The 21,513-nt window shown below is 29.9% G+C and overlaps 5 protein-coding genes across 9 annotated transcripts in view; 2 read left to right on the top strand and 3 right to left on the bottom strand.

The window, feature by feature from the left end:
* The window catches only part of LOC124424395 (ATP-dependent RNA helicase bel), a 12,073-nt gene extending 8,978 nt beyond the window's left edge, over positions 1–3,095 (bottom strand). For 2 of the 4 annotated variants that reach the window (XR_006942297.1, XM_046963387.1), the window contains exons 1-5: positions 2,666–3,095; positions 1,636–1,717; positions 953–1,506; positions 378–847; positions 1–258 (exon numbers count right to left, since the gene is read on the bottom strand). The exon at positions 1–258 is cut by the window's left edge and continues 47 nt beyond it. Coding sequence is in view for 2 of the 4 variants with exons in the window: in XM_046963387.1 (XP_046819343.1) it covers positions 1–258; positions 378–847; positions 953–1,506; positions 1,636–1,717; positions 2,666–2,710 (1,409 nt within the window). In the remaining 2 variants the exon portion in view is untranslated. The remainder of the gene's footprint in view (positions 259–377; positions 848–952; positions 1,507–1,635; positions 1,718–2,665) is intronic. The other 2 variants (XR_006942298.1, XM_046963386.1) reach the window with 1 other exon arrangement.
* A 443-nt stretch (positions 3,096–3,538) lies between these two features.
* Positions 3,539–5,239, bottom strand: LOC124424403 (60S ribosomal protein L8). Of its 2 annotated transcripts, none has more exons than XM_046963398.1 (5): positions 5,215–5,239; positions 4,801–4,948; positions 4,403–4,544; positions 4,021–4,334; positions 3,539–3,826 (listed from the first exon to the last, which is right to left on the bottom strand). In XM_046963398.1, exons 2-5 carry the CDS (start codon positions 4,936–4,938, stop codon positions 3,647–3,649), a joined length of 774 nt encoding a protein of 257 aa, XP_046819354.1. In that variant the 5' UTR covers positions 4,939–4,948; positions 5,215–5,239; the 3' UTR covers positions 3,539–3,646. The 2 variants fall into 2 exon arrangements, with proteins under 2 accessions (XP_046819354.1, XP_046819353.1); XM_046963397.1 differs by lacking the exon at positions 5,215–5,239 and adding an exon at positions 5,034–5,070.
* Positions 5,240–5,480: 241 nt separating this feature from the next.
* On the top strand, positions 5,481–8,316 carry LOC124424396 (carboxylesterase 4A-like). Its single transcript, XM_046963388.1, has 7 exons — positions 5,481–5,760; positions 6,132–6,417; positions 6,510–6,695; positions 6,766–7,042; positions 7,142–7,614; positions 7,708–7,981; positions 8,063–8,316. Exons 1-7 carry the CDS (start codon positions 5,509–5,511, stop codon positions 8,250–8,252), a joined length of 1,938 nt encoding a protein of 645 aa, XP_046819344.1. The 5' UTR covers positions 5,481–5,508; the 3' UTR covers positions 8,253–8,316.
* On the bottom strand, positions 8,312–11,687 carry LOC124424394 (proline-, glutamic acid- and leucine-rich protein 1-like). The gene is made up of 8 exons (XM_046963385.1): positions 11,205–11,687; positions 10,702–11,100; positions 10,282–10,628; positions 10,033–10,212; positions 9,694–9,958; positions 9,397–9,600; positions 8,992–9,284; positions 8,312–8,910 (listed from the first exon to the last, which is right to left on the bottom strand). Exons 1-8 carry the CDS (start codon positions 11,316–11,318, stop codon positions 8,370–8,372), a joined length of 2,343 nt encoding a protein of 780 aa, XP_046819341.1. The 5' UTR covers positions 11,319–11,687; the 3' UTR covers positions 8,312–8,369.
* Positions 11,688–13,338: 1,651 nt separating this feature from the next.
* The window catches only part of LOC124424178, a 56,557-nt gene continuing 48,382 nt past the window's right edge, over positions 13,339–21,513 (top strand). The window contains exon 1 of the mRNA XM_046962861.1: positions 13,339–13,820. The gene's annotated coding sequence lies outside the window, so the exon portion shown is untranslated. The remainder of the gene's footprint in view (positions 13,821–21,513) is intronic.

Raw genomic sequence — 21,513 nt, 5'->3', positions numbered from 1 at the left:
CGTTTATCTTGTTCCTCGACCCATACAATCTTTTGTGTTATATTTTCAGACGTAGAACCAACACGACCAACTGCTAAGAATATATAATTGCTTAAAAAGTCTCGTGCTAATATCTGTATCTCCTTTGGAAACGTAGCAGAGAACATAAGAGTTTGTCTTTCTCCTGTTGGTGGCATCGTATCCTCTTCAACGATTCTTCTTATCTGCGGCTCGAAACCCATGTCTAACATACGATCAGCTTCGTCCAATACCAAATATCTAAAATAATAATGTCGACGTTTTTGTTTACGTTGCTGTAAAGATCTCACAGTAAGATTTCGTGATAAAATTAATATAGGAAATAGCAAAGAAAGAAAAAGGATTAAGAAAAAATTTACCTGCAATTGTTTAAGCCGATTTTACCACGGCCAAGCATGTCTGCAAGACGACCAGGAGTCGCAACAAGTAAATGACAACCTCGATCTAATTCTCGCATTTGATCCACTATATTTGAGCCACCATAAACTACAGCAGGTCGCATACGCGATCTGTACGCGAACTTACGCGCTTCATCATAGATTTGTGTAGCAAGTTCTCTCGTTGGTGCTAACACAAGACCTAATGGATATTGCTTACGCCTTCCAGAACTGCCCTGCGGTGGTATCGCTTGGGGTCCGCTCTCATAAATCTGATTTAATATTGGCACTAAAAAGGCCGCTGTTTTACCAGACCCTGTTTGGGCACAGGCCATCACATCACGCCGTCCGATTATAATCGGTATAGCGTATTTTTGAACTGGTGTAGGCTTATCATAACCTGCCAAGGTAATGCTGTTTTTTATTATCTCCGTCAGCTTAACCTCATCAAACTGAAATATAAATAATACACGTCATTATGAAATATAAACTGAAATATAAACAATATACGTTTTTATTGAAAGTCAACGTTGAAATATTCGCTTAATTATACTAACCGATGTGATGTGTGGTGGTATGTCATCGCCAGTAGCCTCAACTGGTATATCCTCGTATTTACTAAAATTGATACCAGTATTACCAGTACCAAATAATTCCACCTCCAATCGCTCATCTCTAGTTGTGGGAATCGTCCAATCGATTTCGTTTCTGCCTCCTCCTCTACCTCCATCTCTGTCATCCTTCCATCGACCACCACCGCTTCCCATTCTGTGATCGTTTCTACTCTCTTGCCAGCGATCATTTCTAGGTTGTTCCTGCCACCGATCATTGCCGGAACTAATCGGGCGATCACGGTCGGAATTTGAATATCTATAATCTCTTCCATTTTCTTGATTTGGGGTACGTCTATTACGTCCACCAAAGTTGCCAAAGTTTCCAAAATCGACGTCGCGTACACTACGCGAATCTCTAAACCCTGGCCCTGCTCTGCCCCTATCCCTATCTCTCTCTCTTTCTCGGTCTCTATCCCGATCTCCACCCCTGTCTCTATCAGAATAAAGTGGCCGAGAGTTTGAACTGGAATGTTGATCACCGCTTGACGGTGCGCTACCTAAAATTACAATATAAAATATTATAATATAATACCTTAAATTTTATAATGGAATACTTATAAAATTCTGTAAAATTTTATGACTATTTCATTTTCTAAATTAATGATATAAAATTTTTCGATGCTTACTTGCAGATTTATTACGCAGATGGGGTGGAACGTAGCGACCCCCACTTGGTTGGCGAGAACCCTGCAAGTCCAGACCAGCTAACTGTTGCAAAAAGAAAATAATCAGTTTCTTTGATCCGTGTATATATACATATATACATACATACATACATACATACATATATATATTTTCTCAACAAATTGAGTATCTCACTATATTGAGTATCTATATTATTTCTTTACAGTGATATTTTCTAACAACACCATATTAATTAAAAAAATACAGATCAATGTTAAAAACACTTGAAATGAATGAAAAGAGCATAAATATCGACATTTTTCATTCGATATCAAGTGAATTCGAGCGATTAGTGAAATATGCGCCATAGCCTTATGACTTTACGATTAAGCATCTAATAGTGAAGTCGCTATTTCGCATTGTCTTCACTCGTTCGAAAGATAATCGAGGCAGGAAGCAATAGATATTTCGAACGTAGTACAACGATGAAAAAACATCGATGATGCAAAAAATCACGATGTTTATAGTTTCTCATAAGGTAAGATTTTATAAAGGGATAAGAGAAGAGAAGAAAAGAAAAGAAAAAAAAGCGGTATATGGCGTGCGTCATGGCACGAGGCATGCTGTTCCCGGAATTGGTTGCCGCCATTATAAAACCATACGTCACGAACTGGTTCAGAGTCGAGCCATCAGCGTTCTTAAGTGTCCGACCGAACAAAGAGATACCAAAGCTAAGATTTTTGCGCATGTCTTTTGATATTCTGTAACGCCTAGATTCTAAGTCCATAATAACATCGTAAAGATGAATAAAAAAAGAAAAAAAAAAAGATTAGAATGGTACAGGGTAAATTGCAACGTGTATGAAATGGAAGTATAAAAAAGAGAGGAAAGGGTAAAAGGAGAAGGAGAAGGGGAGGGGGGAAGAGAAGAAAGCTCGAAAGAGAAAGAGAGAGAGAGAGAGAGAGAGAGAGAGAGAAAATTGTCAGCATGAGACATTAGAAATACACTTCTTATAATAACATTTCTTTTTACCTGCTGCTCTAGACCTGATCCATTCTGGTTGGCTGCATTACTCATATTACTCCGCCTCGGTGCGTAGTTTTCGTAGCTCTGCCGTAGATTCTCGTGTAGCTCACTCTCCCCTAGTCGTATCTCTCTCACCGTGCCAAAAAAGTTCAACGTTCTCGTTTTCTTATATTTTACTTTTTCTTACTTATTGTACGCCAATCTGCGAACGAAACTCGGTCTTCGATCCGAACGGTCGTAATACCGGTATCCGTCTGACGCTATACTCTGATACAAACGATGCTTGAAGACTGACTGCTACGAAGAGAGAGAGGCCCCTGGCCACACTTGACGTCGACGCAACAAAAATGGCCGAGAAACGCGAGATATAGACAGTAACATGGCGTAATCTTTATATCCGCCGGATGTTACACTTCCTGAAAAAGGAACATTCCGATTCCACACGTTTCCTATGATCGTTATAATTAATTCTTATTTACATTCCATTACATTGAAATTAAATTAAACTTTATAATTATATGTAATACTAATGAAACGAACATATTTTTATTACTATACATTCGTAATATCGAAGAAATCTAAATTTTAAATGTTTCTTATCAACCATTAGTACAATCAATTCATGAAAACGAACTTTAAACCTTACCCTAAAAAAATATACAGTCATTTTGACTGGCGATAAAAAATAATATTAAATTAAAGGATATAGATAAAATTTGGACATACGTATGTTCATATATATATATATATGTGTGTATATATATATATATATATTATGTATGTATGTATGTGTGTGTGTGTGTATGTGTGTGTGTGTGTGTATGTGCACATGTATATAGCACAGTAGGTTGATATCAACAAAAAATTATTAAGTTACAATTTCTTTTCTGTCTCTTTTTGTTTTTTATTACATATGTAATAAAAATTATACATATGTATTATTTTGTTTTGTATAATATATAAGTCAAGACGCATAGAATGCTGAATTTAATCATCCTTCTTGGTATCTGTTTTTCCTCCTCTTATTCTTCCTGTACGACGAGCAGCAATAAGACCAATCTTACGACCAGCACTGGTTCCACGTTTGACAGTAGAAGCTTTACCTATGTGTTGATGGTTACCACCACCATGAGGATGCTCAACAGGATTCATAGCAACACCACGAACCTAAAGGTATGATTGTATATAATTAAAATATTTCAAATATATATAAATTAATTTCTTTCTTCAATCGATAGAAATCAGTCAAAATTTATCCACAAATTATTCATTATATCAGGTTTCAAATGTCTAAACAGCATCATTGGAATATATATGTACATAGAAAAACAAAATTCCACAAACATTACAAAGAATCGTACCTTAGGCCAGCAATTCCTCTTGACCTTATATTTATGATAAGCACGACCTGCTTTCAAAATAGGCTTATCTATACGGCCACCACCGGCAACAATACCAACCATTGCCCTATTATTCGAGGGAATGACTTTCTTGGCACCAGAAGGAAGCTTTACTCTAGTTTTCTTAGTATCTGGATTATGTGCAATCACAGTGGCATAGTTACCAGAAGCTCTAGCCAGACGACCTCTATCACCAGTTTTTTCTTCTAAATTACAAACGATCGTACCTTCAGGCATTGTGCCGACAGGCATAACATTACCTATTTGCAAGGTAGCTGTAAAATGTAAATAAAATATAATATACGATAGCAAATGCGAGACAAAAAAAAATAAAATTTTGAACCTTTCTTTCCACAATACAAGAATTGTCCTGTATACATTCCTTCTGGTGCAATGAATAATTCTTTTCGTGTCTTGAATTTATAAGGATCACGGAAGTGAACAACAGCTAGAGGAGCACCACGACCAGGATCGTGAATGATATCCTAAGATCAAAAAAAAAATAATACTTAAAAATCACTGATACAATTTTATACGATTAATTTAAAACTATATAAATAAATCTTCAGAAAGAGCCTCTAGTATTAAATCTTCATTCACATTCAGGAGTAGGTATACTAGAAATCATCATTGCAGTAACTTTAAAATTAGATACATTTAACCAAACAAAACGTATATTTGATGAAACTTATAATATCGAATATATGAAAAAGTAAAATTGGTAAGAAATAAAATACTAACTTTAACAACACCCTTGATGTATCCATGTCTCTCAGAGAAGTCTAAAGAGCGAAGTTTCGGTGCTCCCTTCCTCCTTTTTGTATGGGATCTGAATACAGATCCAGCTCCCTTACGTTGAGCACGAATTACTCGACCCATGGTTCAAAATCTAAAGAAAAGAAAATATATATTTTACATAAAAGCATATGTATACAACGAACATCACGTTACGTTAAGTATTAAAACGACCTAACCTCAAATCATTACATTCTTCAACTAAATCCTTCTTTAGATATAATTGGAAAAAAAAAAATATTTAACACAATACATGCGAAATACTTAAATACAATCAAATGTAACTTATTTATAAACAGATGCATATTAATTTAATTAATCAAATTGGATTTCATAAGCGAAGAGAGAAAAACCACATACCTAAAGGACAGATGCCAAATATAAACGGAACTGTATCACAACTGGCGTTCGGATCTAGTTCAAAAGCGCGCGAAAATCTTCATATTTTGAAAATATAAAAATGAATATTGAATGTTATATAGAATTTAAAAATGAGAATTAAATTTGTGACCATATTTACTTCTAACAAATATTATGATAAATATTATTTATTTAATTTATTAATTCGACATGACGAAAGTTATACGTCACGATGGGCGGTGATTATGACCGGAAGTTAATTGAATTCGATTTATTCAAAATCAGGTATTCAAAATGAACGGACGTATTTCGGTTCTCCTCGTAATTTTGAGCTTATTAATAACATCATCGAAATCTTTGCGAAGGCAAAAAAGGATTATCGGTGGTAGTGCAGCGGCAGAGCCTCCGATAGACGATCCTGTCGTATTTGTTAATAAAAATGGACGAGATGCACGTATACTTGGGATACGGGAACAGAATAGTGGATATTATTCATTTCGAGGTATTAGATATGCTGAACCACCAATTGGTCTACATCGTTTCCAAGTATGTAAAGTCATTGTCTTTATGGATCAATATAATCAATGATAATAAAATTCACATGTTGCTAACGCGTTAATGAAATTCCATTGACCTACTCGATCATATTTCTAAATAGTATTCTCTAATAAGTTAATTTTTTTTTTTCACATAACTTCAAAAAGATCTAAGAAAATTATTGCGATTATAACAATAAAAATCGTTAAATATAGATCAATTTAAGATACGAAAAAATTTATTATTCTCATCATTTCAAAGAATGAACTTATAATTACGAAGAATACTATACGATATACGGAGAAAAAAATAAATAAATAAAAAGAATAATATAAATATTTTTTTTTTTTTTTTTTTTTTTTTTTTTTTTTTTTTTTTAGAGACCTAAGGCTGCTAATTTGGCGGGCGATTTAAATGCTACGACATGGGGTGCTCCTTGTCCTCAAATAAATGGCCATAAATCAAAAGAAATTATCGGCTCAGAGGATTGTTTATTTTTAAATATTTTTACACCAGTACTTCCGGATGCCAGTGAAGGATATCCAGTATTAATTTGGATACATGGAGGAGGTTTTAGAAGAGGATCGGCATGTCAATACGAAATGAAGCATCTTATTAAAAAGAAAATAATCGTCGTATCTATACAATACAGATTAGGTTCCTTAGGTGATTGAATCATATTATAGAAATATTAATTTATGATAAACGAGATTAATTATATTTTGACTATATTGTATTTGTCGATTTTTATGATACAGGATTTTTAAGTACCGGGACAAAAGATCTACCTGGAAATAATGGATTATTTGATATGATATTAGCTGTTAATTGGATTAAAGATTATATAGAATTTTTTGGTGGAAATCCACGTAAAATTATAGCATTTGGTCATGGAACAGGTGCAATTTCGGCTCTTATGCTTACACTCTCGAAATTATCATCAGGTATAAACATTTCAGGAATATTTTTTTATCTGATATAAAAATTCGAATATTTGTACAATTTGTTTCGTAGGTATTTTTAATGGTGTAATTGCTATGTCCGGTACGATTTTATCGCATTTCGCGATCGACAAAGATCCATTAAATACAGCTAAATATATTGGTTATAACAATGGATGTCCAACGAATGATACAAAAGAAATGGTACAATGTCTTCGAGAATTATCGATTGACAAATTAATAGAAGTCGATTCTAGATTGGAATATATTCGAACTGTCTCAGGTGTCGTATCAAGTATATCCACTTTGTTAACCGCCGGTCCTGTTATCGAAGGCAGTGACGATGAAAGGTAAGTTTTTTCTCTTCTTTCTTAAAGTCCATCAATAAAAATAAGAAAAGAATGAAAGACTTTTATTACAATTATACAATTTTTAATATTTTCGCAAAGATCACTTCCAAATCTCATTACCGAAACACCAGAAGAATCATTGAAGCTTGGCAATTTTCCGAATATTCCTTTGCTAATAGGGGTAGTGAAGGATGAAATTGGTGGTGCAATATTTGGCGATTATAAAAATGAATTGGAAGAAAAATTACGAACAATTCCAAATTATTTGTCTAAAGATCTAATTCCATCACTACAGAAAACCATTCCAAACATTAGAAATACGACAAAATTTGCTCCAGAAGTTTTTGAAAAGTATTTAAATATTTTTCAAAGTAATAAAATTGATAAAATGAAAAAAGTCGCAGAAGCTATGGGTGATTCTTTGTTCAATGCACCTATTTTTCTTACGGTAGAACATTGGTCTAAAAAGGCTAAAGCATTTTTGTATAGTTTCGATTATGACGGCGAACGATGTTACGGTAAAGATTTTCTCTCAGGATTACCTATTGTCGACGCAAAACAAAGTTTAAAAGGTACTATTTAAAAAAAAAAAAAGAAAAAAAAAATGATAACAGATATTATTGAAATAATCAATTTAAATGAACCAAAGGATATATACTTTGCAGGTATAAATCATGGGGATGATTTGGGATACATTTTTGATCGTAAAAATATAGTCGGTGAAAAAATAAAAAATGCCATAGATAAAACAAATGAGATAGATGAGCATATAACAGAAATATTCACAGGCATGATCTCAAATTTTGCAAGAACCGGTAAACCAGATATGTCAATCAAATCGGAAAACAATACTTGGTTACCGAAAATTGTGCCAAATTTTTCTGAAAGCAATTCCTTCATTAGTATTAATTCTGTGCCAAAAATGATGGAAAATTTTAGGTATGATTCCATTGAAATTCGACCAATACAATAGTATTCACAAAAATCGTATTCATTAATTATTATTTCTATTATTATTAGATACTGTGAAATGGGTTTATGGACTGGTCTTTCTGGACGATTACAATCACCAGCTTGTAGTTTATTTAAATCTACATCTCAAGTAGTAAATAATGTTGGCACAGATGCTAAAAATGTAATAGAAAAACCTATTAAAAATATTAAAAATATTAACAATATTGTTCCCAAAATGAAACCAACTTTTGGGTAAAACTAACAATTTGTCATAAATCATTTGTATGATACATGATTATAATAAAAAAATTGATATTATATAAACAACAATATTTATTTATAGAAATTAAAAAATATTTCTGTAAAATCGTATTTAATTATCTTTTAGTTCATCATGAAAAGTAAGTAACATCTGTTTTTCGTCATCCATTAATACATCCTCCTTCTCTTTCAAAGTTTCCAAATTGTTATCTCCTTGTTGAAGATTGGTAGGATGATCTATCTCAGAAATTTCCTCAACATCCAATTCTGTTGATTTTATCTCCATGTTCTCTAATTGTTTATCCTCTATTTCATCAGGCATTTGATCTATTCGTAAACTATTATGCAATTCAGCTTCAGCATCTTTTTCATTATTTCTTTCTTCTATAAATGATACTTCATTTACAATACTTTTGCTTTTTTGTAAAGAGCTATCTTCTAATTTAGAAGAATCTATACTTGTTGATTTTTCTATTACTTTAGCTGTAACATTATCTCCTGAATCTAAATGTACTCTCTCGTCAGAATTTAATGTAACAATACTTATTACTTTTGATCGCTTGTTCGATGGTGGTGCAAATTCTTCATTTGATATATTTTCTTGTTCGTTCGATACAGTAGTACACATTTCATCACGTTCATTTGATATTTCCCTAAAAAAAGAATAAATTGTTTATAAAAAATTTCTGTAATTGTAATATAGTAAACAAATATAAATTTTTGTTTAAAATTACTCAGTTCTAGGTAAAGATAAAGTTGGTGCAAGAGGATGTATAATTTTTTCTAATTCTGATAATGCACATCGAGCTTCTTGAACGATATTTAAATCAGAATCGTTAAGAGCCATTTCGAAAATTTGTATAGCATGTTGCGTTGAAGATGCAGACGATTCATGTGGATTTAATTGCAAATCTTTCAATATTTTTAACAGTTGTAAACGGCATTCTACTCTTTCCTTATAAAAAGTCTCTGTAGGTGAGCCAAGATAATATTTATACAAAAGTGGAATAACAACACTTTGTATGTTCTAAAATAAAGATAATATCATAATATTATACATAGTCAATATCATAATTATAAACAGTTAACTATAACATTTATAATAATAATATTCAGTAATATTTATCATTTAATCTTACTGTGTAAAGTGTTGTTTTCAAGCAAGCACTAGTACTAAATAAAATATTTTGTAAAGTCATAAGAGCTTCTATACATAAATCTGCATCCAAATATGGATTTTTCTTAGTTGCAACTGTATTATTTAAAGCCGAATTTTTTTCATATTGACCGTCTCTAAAACGTTTCAAGGCTTTCTTCGATAAATTTTTTGTTGCATTTTGAGCCTATGTGAAATATTCAAATTTGTATTAAATATTTATATTTATCACACATAATAGTTTAAAATGATTTCTATGAATTGAAAGAAAACAATTTACAGTCAGAACTACATGATCTCTTTCTGGAATTATGTCTCTAAGTATAGAAGAAAGAGATTCATCTATGATTGTTTCAATGCCTGATAACGAGTTGTTAGTTATTAACCATAATGAGAGACATTTGTATACAGACAATCTTATATTTTTATATGGTTTACTACTAGCAATTGTTTCTTGATCTTCTAACACATTCCCCGACCATTTTAATGCTTGATGAAATAATTGTAAAATCGTTGATCCAAATGGTATTAATTCTTTTTTAAAGCTAGAAATAGAAATATTACTTTTTTGCTCTTTACTTTTTGGTTTAACATAATGTCATATGTATTATATACTTACCCCTCTATAAAAGCACTTAAAACATTGAATAAACTAATATGTAACTTGGGAAGAATAAGATATAATATCTGTTCTTTAAAAGAATTTTGTCTTCTCAAGTTCATAGGTCTAATAGCTAAACCTCGACATAATATTCTTAGAATATCATCGGGCAATACAGAATTTTTCTCTTCGCATCCACTGTAAAAAACATATTTTTAACAGAACATAAAAAGAGAAATGCTTTTTTTCTAATTATTAAATTCTTACCGTAACATAGTAGATAAGTATATACATAAGTTCGTAAACCTTTGTTTTTGTTTAGTATAATACTCTACTATATTTTCTTCTGATATACTCGATAATTCCAATTTATCCCAAATATCTACACTTTCAATTTCTAATAAATTAGAAAAAAGATTATCCATTATATCATGCAAACTGTTGCAGATTAATGCTTGATTATATGTCCAACATGTATAAAACGGCTTTGTCTGAGGTGGTTTAAAAGTACGCTCTGTTGCTCTAACTAAAAGAGCAAAACATTTTGCTCCAGCTTCAGCTAAATTAGCTTGAGAAGCATCTACTAGAAGGAGTATTATCTTTCTAATTAATATCTGAGATAACAAATAAAGATTAAAATAAATTTTACATTATTTGAAAATTTTTTTTTAAATAAAAAATACCCACCTGAAATCGTTCACAAACTTCAGGATAATGATATAATAAAGTAGCAAGTAGATAATACGTAGCGCCATAAATTGTCATAGTTTCCTGATTATCCAAAATACTTAAAAGTTGTTTAACATTTTGCATTGATATTTGCTTTTGTAATTCTGGAATAGTCTTACATTGTGTTATTAAATTTCCAATAACTTTACAAGCTATCGTCAGATGTTTAGGATTACTGTAAATATTTTCCATTACTTGAGTAGCTTTTGCTATCCACAATATACCATACTTCAACAATGTATCTTTTGAACATTTTGGCAAATATGCATTTAAAAGAAACAAACCATTATATCGAGTATTAGCTTGATTTAATTGAATATTAATCGTCGATATAATAGCATTATTTATCGTATTTATCTAAAAAGTACAAACATTAACACGTTATTAGAACAATTCGTAGATTATTATTCGATAATTCCAAAGAGGCATGAAATAAAGAGGTTAGGTCAACAAATTTTTACCTCTTCTGTTTTAAACGGTATATCATTGTCAGATGTTAATAAATCTTTCAAAAATGCATTATATTGTTTATCATCTTGTTGAAAAAAATTTAATAACTCTATAAAATTTGCCATTTTATATAAAATTTTTTCTTCACAGAAATTCGCGCATTACTTCGTACAAACTTACACGTTATTAATACAATTCTTTACAAACGAATTAAAAGAAATATTAATAGGATACAAGACTGCATTAAGGATCACTTAATAGCACAATAAATTAATTAATCTCCACAATCGGAACATCTATTTAATTAATTATATATGTAATAAATTATGTACGACTGAATGCAGCACATGGGCGAAGACAAACTACACTACGGCGTACGTGTTATATTAATAAGTACTTAAAATACAAGGTGTCGACAATTGAAATTTATTATAAAGAAATAAACTCGTCAATCGGTTATTATTATTCGTATTTATAATTTTCCATCTTATAAAAGAATTTTATTCGATTAATTGTTTATTTGATTTTCCATCGAATTTCTATACAATTTTTTAAGGTTATGATATTAAAATAATCAATTAACACATATATATCAAATATAATCATTATACATATATCATTTACATATATCCTAAATATAGTTGAAAAATAATGAAGTAATATGTAATTAGAAATGTTTTTCCTTTTATTCGTTATTATCTGATACGTAGTAGGTATACTAAAGGTGTAGAAACATAACACACACAAATACACACACGCACAACACCACAATACGTAAATGTATATATAAGCTCGACGACTTTAGTATGATGACTGACCCCAATCTCAAAAGGAATTATTATGTAATCTTATGGTACACTCGATAATGACCATTTAAACATTTCTTTGACTATCAAGGACGAATACAAGCAAGTTAAATAATAGTAATTTTTCGACGTTCTCTTTGTTTACACTCGATCCGTTCTATTGTTTATCATTCTCTATTGTTTTCGCTGTGCATATACACCTTGAATTATCTACTACAATTACATTTGAAAAAGGATCTAGATATATGTCGAAGATTTTGTTTGTATGATTCATCGAAGATAACAGAATTTATTCGTTGAAGAGACGATTTTATAATTCGCCATTAATTAACTAATCCACTTTCGATAAATTATCTTTCGTCGGTTTATTAATTTTTCTCGTTAGAAAGAACGTAAGCATATACGAAATGTTCTCAAGTACATACGTATGTACATACACCAGGGGATCTCCTCAATGAAGCAGAGATAGTTTTATCGATATGAGGTTAGAAAAATTTTCTTAGTTGATGCGATAAATCTAATCACTTAAAGAAAAAAAAAAAGAAAAAAAAAACAAACAAACAAAAAAAGAATTTACCGAGAAATTATCGATGTCTGATAATAATACTTGACCTTACAATTTTGTTGTATAGATTTAATTCGTCGTTTATATATAATACAAATGGATTAATATACCGATATAAAATTTTTTTTATAGAAAGAGAAAATATTTCTTTTCGCGATAATTTCATCAAATTATTATATTAGTTATAATCTATAACAAATTTGAAATTTATCATAACTTTAATTTGTAATTTGCCAATACGTTTTGTTTCGAATAATATATTTCTTTCGTTAAAAACAAATATTTTTTTCCAAGGACATCTTTACTCAACATACATACATACATACATATATATATATACACACACATGTAGATAATAAATGCGATCTCATAAGGGAAAACAATATTTTGAAATGAAAAAAGGATTTATATGGTTTGTGTATATATGTGTGTTTATCTATGCGTATGTATGTGTGTATATATATATATATATATATATATGGCAACTAAACGGGGAGCAATGAGGATATTTCAATTATGCTTGAATGTCCATATAAGTCAGATCCGTATATACAATATGTATGGTATTGGAAGTATTTATATATTGTATATGTGTACATATATATATATATATATATATATATATATATATATACTGGAAGTTGACGCCTATCGGCCATCCTCCTTCCTGGTCCGTCGGCTCTTTCTCCCTCTTTGCCTCCCCCTCCCCTTCGTCACCTTTCGCGTTCTTCCGCTCATACCCCCTCCTAGCGGCATCCCCTTCTAACACTGGTTCCTTCTCGGTTCAGTTCCCCTACCAACCGGTGTCCAGTTATGTTGCCGTGGTGAACGCCGTTCGAATCGTCTCGTCGCTTGTTTTCAAGACGCGTTAAGTTACGATACCCTTCGTAACTTCTTAAGTTCTTCTACGGTATTACGTTCTGTGTCGTTAACTTTCGAACGGCCAAGAGAACGATGGAAATATGATGGTGCCACGCGAGTGATCCAACGAAATAATCTTACATTAGTCCAGTTCGCGCGTGCTGTCGAATTCGAAAGAGATAAACAGATAACGAGAAAGAGAGAAAGAGAGAAAAGGAGAGAGAGTGAGAGAGGGAGAAGGAGGGAGGGAGGGAGGAAGAAGGAGAATCAAGAAAAGGATTTTTTGTCCTGTTTAAATCTAATAGCATCACGTCGAAGTTAATCTTCAAATCGACAGGCAGTGAATAAATTCTAATGAAGATCGTCACATTAGGAAATGGTCCTCGAATTTACAGGTACGTGTATGTGTGTATGTTTATTGTGTATATATATATATGTCTGTATATGTATATATATATATATGCGCGCGCTAGATCGAAAAAACAAGAGAACGGCGCACCTGCCATATTGGAACGCTCGATTTTCGGATGGCTACGTTCGAAATGACGTGTGTGTATCTATTTACTTCGTTTATATTATCCTTTATTTTTTTTGTTTTCATCTTAAAAAACGAATAACGAATAATTTTCAAAGGTTTCCCTATGTACGAATTTTTTTTTTAATTATTGGAGAAGAAAGCGCGGAACCCATCTTCTGACAGGTGGAATGCGGACCCCGTGCATAGCCGTGGGGCTCCACTGAGATCCTCTGGCGATCGCAGCGACGTCAGCGACTCGCTTTGGAATGCGCCTTAACCCCGCGCTTCTCTATTCTTTTTTCTTTTCTACATTTTTAACCGATCGGCAATGATTTCAAATACTATTAGATTTCCTATTTTTCTTGTTATTATCCTTATTGTTTTTGTATAATTATTACATATTCTCTGACAATGGACTTTTGAAATGTTCTAAGACATTAGAAACATTTGTTTAAACGTTCGAAAATAATATTTTAATTTTTTTTTTCTTACAATTCCATTTTATATTTAAAGGTTATATTTACATATTTAAAATTACATTAGTATGTATGAAAGGTTTTGTTTATTGATAACGAAACAATTTCTGTAATAAATTTACAGATTTATAATATATACATTTAATATATATGTAAGTTAACATTTATATATTATTATTATTATTATTATTATTATTATTATTATTATTATTATTATTATTATTTGCATTCGCACGGGACGAATGGCATATTATGTTTACATATCTATATACATTATATATCGTTTCATACAGGTGATAACAAGTACATTAGTACAGTAGTAACATTAGTTACACAAGTACAGTAGGATTTAAAAGTATTATTGATAATGACAAATTTTATAGATTTTTAATATGTATTATGCAATACGTATAAATTACAATATATATGTACGTTTATATTTGTATATACATATTTTTATATTTTACGCATGCAATATATTATATTTACATATAGTATTATATGAGTAATATTATTATCAATGAATTCATAAATCTTCACAGTAAAATATATACATTTTAGCATAGAACTTTTTTTACGAACAAACTTATTGTTAAATATTATTATTAATTATTGAGTACTAATTCGCCGAGAAAAAAAAAAATTATCATAGTAAATATCAATCGATTGATGATATAAACACACACTAAATATAAAAATGATAGTATATTCCTGCAATAACTCAAAATAATCAAATTACTGAATCATTGATAATCCTTTAACTAAATACATAAATACGAATGCATTATCAAATGAAATTAGAGTATTTAGTTTTTTAACTAGTCGAACGAGTTAGAGTATTAGTTTTTTTTTTAACTAGTCATTAAACGAGTACTGGTATATTTTCGTTTGCCGTTTTATTATTTTCAGGAAAACATGATACGTTCTCTCATAACAACATTATTATAATTATATTATAGGTACAACAATATAATATTTTCAATATTAGATATCTTGTCGTTATGTTTACATGCAGAATAGAATCTATAATGTTCACTTGTTTTGATATTTACAAGTTTCTTGAAATAGTGATTATTATTATTGCGCTGATATTGAACGAATTGAAAAAATTTATGCTTACTAAAAAAATATACACTTCAACTTTAATATCATAGTAGAGAATATAATTACCTACACGTAATACAGTTTTATATAGATATCTTTCATAAATCCGATTATCATTAAAAGGCTACTCTTAATAGTAAATAAGTACGCTCATTTTATCTATTTATTTAGTTATCTTTTTTTTTTCGAATCAATAGTAATTTCAAATTGACTCGTTTAAAATTTATTTAGTATTCCTCGATTTTATTCTAATTCCTTTAAAGAAATTCACGCTCGAAATAATTTTCTGTCTCTTTTTAAGTCGCACGACTTCCTTTCACCAGCTTCAATTAAAATTGTGAACCAGTTCGTTACAACTATCGATAAGGCCTTGTAGACCTTTTCTAGTCGTTTCAAGTTAACGTCCCCTTTAAATTTTTCGCAAACTTTTCCAACGATCGATTAAAATCATTGAGTCAAATACGATCGTGAAAGTGAAATCATGTTGATTAACATATGCTTTTTAGTTTCTATTTATTTATTTTATTTTATTTTATTTCATTTCATTTTTTTTCCCCTCTATGAAATTATCGTAGAATATTCGATTTTCCATTCGAGTTCAATGTGCGAATGTTTCGAAGATGATATTTTTCTTATAAACAAAACGAAAGAGAATACGTCCGTGCTCGAAGGAATAAAAAACAATTAATTTATTTGTCGGGCAATCGATCGAATACTACTATTGTTAGATATACGTAACGTGAAAACGTGTAGGTTACTTGATTAATTGACTGTTTCGAGATCGATAAAACATAATATATCTAACATATAATTGAACAGTTTTTGACTAAATTGTCTTAATTGTTTATATGATCGAAAAGAAGAAGATATTTCGTTGAAAATAGATCAGCTGAATATAATTAATTCATTTCAAATTTTAAAACGATATTCATTAAATCGTATAATTAATTATTAGGATAAAGTTGTCGTTTTTAGAAAGAGAGAAAAAAAAGACATAAACGTTATAAGATTAAAATAGAAAAGAATAAATATACACACAAAATATAATTAAAATATATTAAGGAATTATTACAATCTAAATCTGTAAAACGTAAATTCTTTAAACCTGTCAATTTAAATTTAAATCTGTGAAACGTAAATTCTAACTCTTATTGTTAGATTAAAAAAGGAATAAAATGACGTACAATATATTATGTAAGTTGAAATGATCATTATGTAAATTTATGTATACGGAAATTATCGTGCAAGGTCAGCAAAGTTTCAAGATCAGATAAGAACTTCATATTATTATTATCGTTATCAAATAACAATTAAAACATGGAAAAAGAATTAAAAACCGACAAATATTTGTTTCATTTCTTTACTTATAGTTAAAATATTCTTAGCGAAATGATTGTTAGTCAACGACTATAATAAACTGCATAAAGAAGTCATATGATCTTATGAGAGGATTCTTGAGAATCATCGTTGTCATTAATCCTTTTTTTTTTCTCTCTCTCTCTCTCTGTCTCTCTTTCTCTCTTCTTGATTAACCACGTTCGTCAAGATCTCTGAGACGAAGGATGTAGTAAATTTGACTTTCACTTGGCTGCACTGCTTTCACTTCTACATGTTGTAAATACATGCATATATATATACATAAATAGACGTGTCTACATATACATATATATTACGTACATATTTATGGCATACGTAATCCTGCAAAATTTCGAAATAAAAATACCTTTCGCTGCATCGACATTCCATTGACCTTCCATCATACATTCATCTCATCGATTCATGTCGTCATACGTTTGCATCATACGTACGATATAATGCAAAATTAATTTCGTTCATTAATTTTAATTATATAATCTATAACGATAACGGTAGACTAATATATATTTTATTATCGTGTATTATTTTCGTATATATTTTTTTTCTTCTTTTTTCTTTCTTTTTTTTTTTTTTTTAGATTTCTGAACAGATTGAAAATAAATTATTAATAGGATAAATGACGTTCGAGTATATGCAATTAACGTAAACAATTGAAAAAAGAAAAATGCAATTTACAAAATCATCAAAAATAATTAATAGAAGCACTTTATTGTTTTTATAATGAATCGTTTCAAGACATAACATTATGTATTATGCCCTAAATATTATTATATAATAAATAAATATTATTTATTCGTATAAAAATAATAGTATTGTGTTATTCGAAAATCTTTAATTGTGCGTAACATCATCGTATTCCTTAATTAGCGTAGATAATCTAGGTTGTCTTTTTACCATAGTTCGAGATACTAAAAATAGTAGTATAGTATTAGGATTAGGAAATTAGAAGAGTGAAAGATTTTCTAAGATACTTACTCTATGCGTCCGTGAAACTCCTTTTTTAGATTCTGACGATCGATCGAGCTATCCTGAAATAGGATTCTATTTCGTAATGAGTTGTACGTTACGAGCCTACGATTGTACTACGTTAGTTAGCTTATTTACAGCTTGATGAATCTTTCACCATAAAACGATGATTTTCTCGGTTGTTATTACCAACGTTACCTATAATTTTTTTCTTTCTCTTTTTCCATTTGCGCGAACCTGCTGTTAATCTCTCTGCACAGAATTGTGATGACTGCGCACTGTATGACAACACTAGATGTCAGATTTTAAAACTTTAAAATGGCGGAGTATTTATTATCTATCTTACAATTATTATCTATCTCATTATAAGACGAAACTGTTCAACTAAATCACAGGTATTAAGACTAAATAACATGTCAAAATAAAACACTTGGGCTAAAACAAAATTCTATGTCAGTATATTTTATATATATATATATATATATATATATATATATACATATACATATAATATTAATATGTAATTATATAAGAAATATGTTTTGTTACATAAGGAACATAAAATACGATTTGCGTAAAGAACAAGAATAATATAATTTATATTAATAGAATATATAACAATCATTATTACCTAAGATGTTTCTATGTATATAAATTAATTACGCACAATAAACTTATTGGTCATATATTGCCGTTATTATCAGGTAATTATCTTTATCATCCCACTGTGCGAATGGCAATTAATAGAATGTTGATAATCGACCAACGGAAGTGATGTGTCGTTGTATTTTTACGAGGCATCTCGATAATTACTATTTTTACGGTAGTAGCTTTCTCCTTTTTACTTTAATTGTATATTATCTGCACTATTACATGTAGATATGTATATAATAAATAAATAAATATATATATATATTTTCAGCATTACTTTCGTTAATGGACAACGAGTTTTTTAATTAACGAATTAAAGTTAATGAAGATAAGACTAACATCAAGAGAAATTCTTTGATTAAAAATCCTACAAAGTATTCTATTAAATTTATTTTGTTCGATAAAAATCGCAAAAAAAGAATCGATGAAGATCGACATAAATTCTATGGTTTTAAATTTATAGGACGCTATATTATATATTGTATTAGCATATACCGAGCGAGCGAGAAAAGAAGTACGACATATAAATGTCGAACTTTATTTTTATTGGTATGGAAAAATTACGACTTGTACCACTTTGAATTAGTCGATTAGAATTTTATTATCAAATATTGAAAGATTTTTTTTATATTTCCTTGTACAATTTATAGATCGTCAAAGTCATCAATCGCAATTTTTGGAAGTATTGGTGAAGCCGGTCTAACTTTGTTTTTTATTAATTAGTGTTATTTATTAATTATTACACAATAGTAATAAAATAATAATTAGTTATTCTTTATCTACTTCAGTATCGAGGTTATCTAAATTATATTTAGCCAATGAAACGCATAACATTACAAGTAGTGTAATCTTTGAAAAAAATCAGGATTTACACAGTTATAAAGTTGGAACTTGTTATCATCGTTATTTACATATCCAATGTTCGTTACATACATTTAGTCGAAAGAATAAAGTGAGAAGTATTAACTTAAACATGCGTAATTTAAAAACAGCTATACAACGAAAAATGTTAATATTATGGATCCTATAAGTGTGGAGGCGGGAGTAGGGGGACAAGAGATGGAGGAATACATATATCAGACACGAACGTTTGGCATTCTTCATTCGAAGATATATAATCCTTTGAAAGCGTTTGTCTAAAAATTCTCTCGAGGTCTCTCTTAGACTCAGAAGATTGCCAGAAGTCACGAAAAGGCCTCGGATGTCTTGTCACAACTTACTATTATGCAAAGTTGTTCAAAATAAGTGGAAGCGATATAAATACATCTGAGTTGTTTGTAATTCTAATCGTTTTATTTAGGAATATCTATATATATAAAGGATATATCATCTCCTTTATATTCATAGATATATAAAGAAGATATTTAGATGGTCCGTTTTAAGTAAAACAACCTATATATGCCTATATAAAATATAATATATATATACATATATATATATATATATATATATATATATATACATATATATATATATATACATGTATATAAAATTATAACGCTTTTCCGAATTTTTCTTAAATATATATATATTATTGTTTATTATAGTTTAAATGTATATAACATAATTTGGCAATTTTCGAAAAATCTCATGAATTAATTTCTATCAACAATTTTTTCTTTGTAATAATTATTTGTATCTCGTTTAGAAAAATTATTATGTAAATGTTTCACAATAATATTATCATAATTGATTTATAATATCTCTTATGTTATTATTCATAAGCCTTATAAGGAATTAGATGAATTTTTATATTTAAAAATTTCGATATATACAAGTCGTGTTATCAATCACTTGAAATATTCTAATTCATAAGAATACGAAGATCTTCGTTATTCTCAATGGACAGTGTAAGGTCTTCCTCTGACATTCTCGAGACCTTTCAATTTGTTTAATCACCACCACGGGTCAATTTGATTAGACTTGGTTGCACGGCACACGTACATATATACACATAGAAAGAGGATTACATCCTTTCGTTATCTCTTGTTTTGTATGGTTCCCATATCTCCCTTCCTAAGTTCAAATGATTCATAAGAAACATACACACTTTATGCATATTATGATATTATTAATTTACAATTAGGCACGATGAGATAATAAAAATGGAAATGTTCACGATAGATAACTATATACCTTGAATATACTTTTTGTTAGTTATACAATCCTATTCAAAAGTTTGAAACAATTTGGAAACTTTCATTAAATTATTTATACGATTAAAATTCGATGATCTTTATGGCAATATTCGATGAACGGTTTAAGTTTATTTTTAATTAAAATAATCTCAAACTTTTTATCCGACATATTGTATATATTTAATATCTTAATAAACGAAAATTTAAATTCTCTAGTTGATCATAATTAACGATTAAAAGAATCAAAATAAAATTAAAGAATCTTTATCGATGAAATAGTTGTTATATATTATAGGTTGAAATTTGTAAATGTAATGATTCTATCGGCGATAGAAAAAGTTTTTATCAGAAATATTATTCATTGGTATAAATAATATAAATTATCGACGTTGGAAAGGTCGAGATCATTCACCTAATCCTAATTATGTGACTATCACTGAATTCGATGAGACATCGGGTTGGCTAGGCTATACTCGCGAGAATGTATACATACATATGTATGTATTTATATGACTTTACAACGACGACCCGTGACCGATGAAGGACGAGTCATACGGGGTGACTAGAAACTATATGCAGAGAAAATCGTAAATTACACGGCGCTCGATTAAAGCCGACGCCATTTGAAACGGAGAATTATGCCGAGCGAGCACTGGGGACTGCCGTCGCTAACTGTTTCATACTCTCTCTGTCGTTCTCAAAAGAAAAAGAGATAAAGATAGTGTGTGTATGTGTGTATGTGTATGAGAAAGAGTGAGAGAGAGAGAGAGAGAGAGAGAGAGAGAGAGAGAGAGAGAAAGGTAGAGATAGAAGAGAGAGGATACACTGTCATGGTCAAAGAGATACGTGCAGGAAAATA

This window comes from Vespa crabro, chromosome 5, assembly GCF_910589235.1.
Source record: "Vespa crabro chromosome 5, iyVesCrab1.2, whole genome shotgun sequence".
Taxonomy (NCBI): Eukaryota; Metazoa; Arthropoda; class Insecta; order Hymenoptera; family Vespidae; genus Vespa; species Vespa crabro.
This window is presented reverse-complemented; position numbering and strand designations above follow the sequence as displayed.